The 7,572-nt window shown below is 52.0% G+C and overlaps 1 protein-coding gene across 1 annotated transcript; it reads right to left on the bottom strand.

The window, feature by feature from the left end:
- Nucleotides 1-1,420: 1,420 nt before the first annotated feature.
- On the bottom strand, nucleotides 1,421-5,841 carry ADCYAP1 (adenylate cyclase activating polypeptide 1). Its single transcript, XM_049619682.1, has 4 exons — nucleotides 5,732-5,841; nucleotides 3,408-3,539; nucleotides 2,836-2,934; nucleotides 1,421-1,726 (listed from the first exon to the last, which is right to left on the bottom strand). Exons 1-4 carry the CDS (start codon nucleotides 5,839-5,841, stop codon nucleotides 1,537-1,539), a joined length of 531 nt encoding a protein of 176 aa, XP_049475639.1. The 3' UTR covers nucleotides 1,421-1,536.
- Nucleotides 5,842-7,572: the final 1,731 nt, after the last annotated feature.

Below are 7,572 nucleotides of genomic sequence, written 5' to 3'. Positions count from 1 at the left end.
TATGAAGATGAGGTTTAAATGATTTATCAGTTAGTAAAACTGAGCAACATGTGAACACTACACATTCTAATATGACAAAGGTTGGTTTTATGAAATAAATTTTACTAAGCAATAAGCCATAATGTAGAAAAATACATTTTACCTACAAACTCAATAAACAAGAAACAAAAGGTTCGTTCATATTTAGTGCATAATTACTTACTGGTAACTACACAGGGGTTCCTAAACTTTACAATTAAGTACTCACATCAAACAACCAAAAAAGAAGCATTCACAAGTTTAAGAGAAATGAATGAAAAATGGTAAACGGTACTTCAACAGTGCAGAAGGGTGGGAAAGAAGAGTCTTCAGAAAACCGCCAAAGAAAAGGATGGCTCCTGCAGAGCCGTATTCAAAGGGGAGTATCCTGGTCATTTCACAAGATGAGAAGCATTGACAGCACTGGAGAAAAACACATTGTACTTTGCATCCATTTCCAATATCCAGCGCCCAAAGTCAGTCAGGCAGAGGACCTACAGTGGGGCTGGGCTTACCCTCCGCGTCCCAGACGCAGGGCAGCTCCAAACCAGTCCCTCTCCAGGGTCCTCCTCCTCCGACTGCCTTATGCTCTGCCTCTTCCAACATACCTACATTTCCTTCTCTTTGTTCCAATTGCCCTAACCTTGGGATATTGGGTTTCCTGGAAGTACAGAAAAGGGAGCTTCACGGGAGCTTCAAGACCCAAGTCTCCCTTCTCTGTACAACCCCCCAACACTTTCCCCAGGGGGTGGTGTGAATTCTGGGGAGAAGCACAATTTGGATCGAGCTGTTGTTTTTTTATCAGGAGAATTTCCTTCTGGGCTGAGAGTCTAAAGAGAGACAAATACACATAAAAGTAGAACCAAAGAAAGCAGAAGTATTGGAATTGCCACCCAGTGAGGGGGACAAAGGGGGACAGTGCCTAGTTGAGTTCCTCTGGGACTGAAGCAGCCTGGCCCAGAGACTCACTAGGAAAGAACACCCTTCAGCAATTCTCCCAAATCATTACCTCCAAATCTCCCTGGAGCAGGGCATCATTATGTACAGTAGCAAATGGTCAGTATTAATATCTTCAGGCCTGTCATGGATAAAAATACTATCCTTTTAATTCCATTTTATAAAAATAGGAGTAATATTCAAAACAATGATTGTCTATTTTTCTATTTATTTTATATAAAAACATAAACAGCTCAGGCGAATTTTCAATCCTTGTGCACACTTTGTATGAACTGCTGTCTATTATACCTATATATATTCTTAATATATATATTTGTAATATATATATATATATATATATATATATATATCAATAATTGGTCCACAAAGTATATCTGTGCATTCTCTAGTGCTTTGTAAAAAGAAAAACAATATTATTATCAAAATATTCATTTAATGGCTTTACTTCATACATAAATACATGTTTGGATAGAACACATGAGAGATGACTGTTCAGTCAGTTGGGAAAGTGACTTTTCATAGTGTCAGGATTGTATACACAGGGTAGCTGGTAACTCATCGCTACAAATAAGCTATTCGGCGTCCTTTGTTTTTAACCCTTTGTTTATACCTTTTCCCTAGGACTGCCGCCAAGTATTTCTTGACAGCCATTTGTTTCCGGTAGCGGCTGTAGCTGTCGGTGAAGATTCCGTCTGAGTGGCGCTTGGAGAGAGGCTCTGAGTCGTCCTCCGGGCCGCCGCCTAGGTTCCCACTGCAAGGAAAGGAGTCGGGAAGAGGGTGGCGGGGCGGGAGACAAAGATTCAATAGCTGTGGAGAGCAGGCGGGCCCCACCCCACGCGGGAGCCATCCGGGAAGGCACGGCTCTCAGGGCCCACGGCGCCGCCTTCCTCTGCCAGTAAGCAGCCGGGGGAGGGAGGACTGTGATGGAAACCCCTCACTCTGCCCTCCCCACCGAGGATTTGCTGGCATCACGTCCTTACAGAAGGGGCCCGGGACGAGGTCCAGGCCAAGGGCACGCGCGCGATTCACGCCTAACCTGTCTCCAAACGCTGCCCTTAGAGATTTGACCATCCGTGCTTTTGCGCTAAATTGTCCTAACTGTTCCTCTCACCCCCCACGTAGAGAGAAAATAACCAAAGAGCCCCAAGTGCCACGTTGGCTGCTGCCTGGGAGTTTTACATCGATCCCTCAATTCCTAGTCAGACTGGAGCACGCCTCCCCTTCCGCACGCTAAGTCGAAAAACGTGATGATAATAATATAAGTCGACAGGCTGTAGGCAATATTTTTCATCGCATGAATTATTCATTGCGAAAAATGTAATCTGTTTCCCCATGGGCTTTATTAAAATGTTGCCTTCTGCTGAGAGATGCTCCACGCAAGCTCTGTGCTCTGGGTTTGTCTGGCACGCGCAAAAGAACTGTTTCCCTAACTGCCCAAATTTGAACATTTGTTGGTTTCGATTTGAATTTACACTAAAAGGATTTTTTTTTTAAGTCATGCTTAGAGGAAATTATAGCAAATCATCCCGCGAAGCTTGAAGATTTTCAATGACTTGCGGGGGGGAGGGGGTAGTTTTTCTTTGTTTTTTAAATTCAAAACGGATCAAACTCCGCGGTTTCTCCGCCCTCTCCTTGCCTCTGCCGCTCAGAATTTGTTCACCAAACTTAAGGCGCCACATCCGAACCTACCCTGCGACCGCAGACTGGTCCCGAAGACTCAGCGGCGCACACGCACCTTCGGGCCCACGTGCACGCAAGGACGCAGAAGCGGCACCGCCCACCCCGCGCGCGCTCGCACGGACACCCACCCCGGAGCGCGCGCGCCGTTCTGCGCCGCTTAACTCTTTCGCAAACTCTTACCCCAAGCCCTTGGCCAAGAGCGTCTGCAGGTATTTCCTGGCGGACAGCTGGTCCAGTACTTTGCGGTAGGCCTTGTTAAGGATCCCTTGGGCGACATCTCTAACGGGGAGGCAAAGTACGCGCCCAGGGTCACTGATCGTGTGCCCCCAAGTGGCCAGCCCAGGCCCCCAGCTGGGCACTCACGCGCCCCGGCGCTCGGGGACGCTGACGACAACCCCCTTGATGACAAACAAGACGCTGGCACAGAACTTGCAAATGACTTTTTGGGGAAGTTCCCGCGACTGACAGCGGAGAACGGGAGTTCGTCCTGCCCTCCGGGGTTGGCAGGCAGGGAGTCTGGCCTGGGCGCGCACTCACGGCCACTCCTTAGGTCACAGACCTTTTGGTCCCACCCGTCTCTCTTGTCCATACAGACCCGCCCGCTACTAACTTTCCGTCGCTCTCGCGGGTACCAGCCAGGAAGAAGAGAGGCTTGGGGGTTTTTATGAAGAACATCCTATTCTGTGGGCCACCACCCTGCCCCTCCCGCCACCTCAGTCCCGGGCCCCGCGCGGAGGCCGCGAGGGTGGTACCTCTTCTCCGAGGGGTAGTAGAGCGCGTAGGCGTCGCGCAGCGCGGAGGCGGGGCTCCCCACGCCCGGCGGGTCTGAGTCGTAGAAGTCCTGCTGCGGGTTTCCGTCCTCGTCGTACGCTTCGTCCTCCGGCCTGCCGGGAGACCCGGGGAAAGAAGGAGTGGTCAGTACAGATCCCTCCCCGGCTCCGCAACGACCCACAGAAAGGGGCTCGCGCTGACTTTCCTTCTTCCTAAAGGTCCCCACGGATAATTGCCTCTTCTTCCGGGACAGCGGAGGGTCGGGAGGGGGAGAGGAGGGAGGTTGAGGTAAGGCTTTAGAAAGTACACCCAACAGAAATTCCTCACCCCTCCAGGCGGCTCTCCGACCCCTCCTCTTTGTGGGTGAAGAGTCGCCCTGCAGGGCCTGAGAAGTCGAGATGTCTATGCCAACCTCGTACACCTGGCCACCAAAAAGGACCTGCCCCCCTACGGGGACCTGGCGCCTGAGCCACCCCAAACAAGCAGCCACGGGCGGGGACGAGGAAGGTCCTCAGAGACAAGACGCTGGCCGACGCGAAGACCCGACTGGGGAGGCCCGGAGCGATATACAGAGGGAGGGTGGATGGGTGGGGTGTGCGGCGGCCAACTCCGCAGCCACCCCCACCTAGCCTCTGAGCCCAGGGGAGCCCTTACCCGCGCAGATGTAGGTCACGGAGAACCTCCGGCTTCTATTTTGGGCGGGAGAGGATTTGGCAGGAACATGAATAATAGATGCCCCTAAACTTAGCCGGTTTGGCGGCGGCTCATTCTGTGTAGCATGGCTACGCGTTCTGGTGCCTCGCGCCCAGGGAAAGTGCCAGGCACACGGGACTTTGAAAATTGCTGGGAGTGAAATGGGGCTTTTAAGTCTGCTAAATAAATAGTTCGCGCAAATCTGTTGGCGATGTTGAGGCGGCGGAAAGGGAAAGGGTCAATAGGGGACCAAGAGCCAACTGGAGTGCCGCGGTCTTGAAGTCGCCCTTCCCTACTACCTCTGTCCTTCATGTAGGACGGGGAGAGGTGGGCTAAAATATATAACCCCCTCGCTTTGAGCCGCTGGAAAGACCCGGAACGCGGCCAGAGCAAGTAGCGCTCTCTAGTAGGGGTAAGAGTCGTACTTTGTTAATCTGCTCGCCTTTCCTCCGTCCCCGGATTGGTGAAGACAAGGCAAGCACAAGTCTCCGTCCGCCCCGCACCCAGCCCTTCCTCGGCGACGTGCCTCCTCTATATGGCCTAGCTTCCCAGAGTCCCCGGGTCTTTCTGGCCACTTCCATCCCGTGCCCAAATGCTGGAATCCTTATATTGAAGCCAGAACCCATTTCTCCGGCCAAGTCAGTGGTCCCTAAGGCGACCGTTCTTGGGCGCGGCTCGGAGAAGCAGCTTTGCAGGCGGAAGGCGCGCTCCTGGCTGCAAGGAGCCGCGTACACCGCGCGGCGAGGACGCTGGGAGCTACTACGGTCCGCTGACCGCCCCGGGACTTTGGGGCTGCGTAAGGAACTCATCAATGTCAACCGATTAGAAATCAGGGGTTAAGAAGAAAGCCACGGTTACTCCAGCCTCTGGCGGGCAAAGTTGTCCAGGTCCTGCCTGCCTGCCGGCTTTCTCTTCCTCCTTCCTTGCATCCGTTTCATCCGTTTCTCCCCCCTTCCCTTCAGACTCATTCTTGTTCTTTCTTCTCTCAAATCGCTTTTCCTCAACCATACCCGGCCAACACTCTCCCTCCCCAAGACAGTCTGAGACTCATATTGCAGCTGGAAAACGTATCACTTAAGAGAAAGCTCTTCCAGGGGAAAGAATTCGAATTGAAGTGAAAGGGAGATCAGAGGAGAGAGAGGGAGACCCCGCCCCGATAGTCCAGAACACGCTGTAACAAAGCAAAGTCCACGGGAGCTTCACGCTCTACCCTCCAACCTGGCTGCAGGCACCAAAGCAGAACTTCTCCTAACTCAAGCTAAGAATAGGGAAAAGAAGTCAAGCTCGGGGCCCGGCCCTGCCCCCTCCCGCAGGCGGGGCTGGGGGAGGGGAGATTTCTCCAGCCGGCTGAATGCTCCCTTGCTCAACCCGGGCCCCTTGGCTGCGGCGGTCTGGGGGAGGGGCGCGGAGCCGCACTGGAGCCTGCCCGGCCCTCGCGCGGAGCCAGGGCCACGGCCAGGGACCTGCGGTCCGACCCGGGCTGACGGCGGCGGCGTACTGGGAGCCGGTGGGAAGATGATTGTAGCTGGGACCGCGGAACTGCAGGAGGGAGACCACGAGGAAGTGTTGGGGGAAGCCAAGCCTCAGCTCAGCCCGGGCAGCAAGCACCTACCTGATTCCAGGGAACCGGAGTCCTGCGGTGGCAGGTGAGCAGTAGACGCTGCTGTGCATTATTATCCCGTAGACCAGGAGGGCCAGCCTCGCTCCGCTACACATGGTCATTCTGCGCAAGAGGGGAGAGAGGACACACAGCTGTCAAAACAGCCCCTGGTCTTTCGCCCTCCAGCCCCAAGAAACTCCCCGAGTTGGGGGAGGGGTCGGCTCCCAGTGTTGAATACCGCTTAATGACAGCCCGCGCGCGCCCTGCCACTTCCCTCTCTCTATAGTTAGAAAAAATATATATGTATATACCCAGGGCCCAATAACTCGCCAGACCTGGTGCGAAGGAAAGCTAACTCATACCCTGATGCTGGTCAAAGAATCAGCAAAGGAGTCGTTTGATTAGGGAAGATATTTTCCCCTCACCATTCAACTCTTACCGCTGCTAGGAGAGGCTTTGTTGCCAAGTAGGACGGCGGGCAAAGGGCTCCTCCAAGTTTCTGCGCTGGAGTCACAACCCAAGAGGCATCACCGTCTGGCGTTAGTGTCTGAGGAGCCGCAGGAATGAGCAGCAGCAGCAGGAGGAGCTGGAGGACTTATTTGCTGAGGCCAGTATTCTGTTCAAAAGTTTGCAGACGCACGGAACTAGGAGGAAGCGTGACAGGGAGAGAAGGGGGCGAGGAGAGAGATGTAGAAGGGAGAAAGAGGAGGCGAGGAGCTAAAGTGGGGGGTGGGGGACAAAGTGGCCTAAGTCCACCAGGAGAAAGAAGTAAGTGATTAAGGAAAAGAGGGAAAATCGAAGGGGAGGAAGGAAGAGGGAGGGCCGCGTCTCAGCCGGCGTCCGTCGGAACCGCCTGGTCAGGCAGTTGTGCAAGTCGGCAGCGCCTTCTCTACTCTGAGGTCCCTCTGGCTGCGTCTGAAGCTGCGGCTTCTGCTGCTGCTGCCGGTGGTTACTGAGGTGACCAGCCCTCTGCTCCTATTTATATGTGCAGTTAGCAGAAATCTATCTGAATGTGGTTTTAGAAGAGGCTTCCTTGTCAACATCTGTCTGCCTATGGCCTTTAAGTACAGAATATTTTGTTGCACTGTTGCGCTCCGATTTTTATTCATGGAATGACTTCCTTTTTTTTTTTTTTTTCCAGTCACGTAATGATCGGGTATCAGAAAAAGACGTCAGCATCCTAGTCCCTCAAGGAACATATTAACTATTTTGTGCTGTCCTCTTGGATGATAAGATCCGGAGTCATCGACTTCTCATAAACACCTTTCACTGATACAATCCAATTTTTAAGAAGTGCAATTATTTTGATGGTTTTCAATGTTGCCCATTTCTCAAGGATGGGTAAAGAATTCATACAATTTCGAGGATGGTAAAAGTCATGTTTTTAATTATGTCTCTATGATTTCTCTTTACTTTTCATCAAGCCTCAGCAATCAGAGCTCTGGCCTCTAGAATTAAGCACCCTCAAGCTCTCCTATTAATAAATTTAATTTAGATCTCCTAATTTCTTGCGTATGTTCTTTTAGATAGACAATTAAATGTGGAAGTCGTTTTGTTTTTAAAGGGAAGTCTTGGAGGATTTTCAGTAAATCGCTAATGAGTCTGGCTGTCGTTAACAGTCTGGCTTGGAGTAAATTGATTAGAGTCAAAGCGGTGTCCGGAGCGCGGCCTGCGGAGCTGTCCGAGCTCTGAGTGCTGAACTCTGGTCATTGAAACGCTGAAAATTGCCATTGGTTTAATTTTTCACCAGAGCCTCTAAATCTGAAGATTTGGCACTGATACTATTAATGTGGCAATTCATTTTCCAAGTCTCCCCGCTGTTCAGATATGCCCCCCTCCATCAGTGTCCATGA

Source organism: Panthera uncia, assembly GCF_023721935.1.
Source record: "Panthera uncia isolate 11264 chromosome D3 unlocalized genomic scaffold, Puncia_PCG_1.0 HiC_scaffold_8, whole genome shotgun sequence".
NCBI classification, from domain to species: domain Eukaryota; kingdom Metazoa; phylum Chordata; class Mammalia; order Carnivora; family Felidae; genus Panthera; species Panthera uncia.
This window is presented reverse-complemented; position numbering and strand designations above follow the sequence as displayed.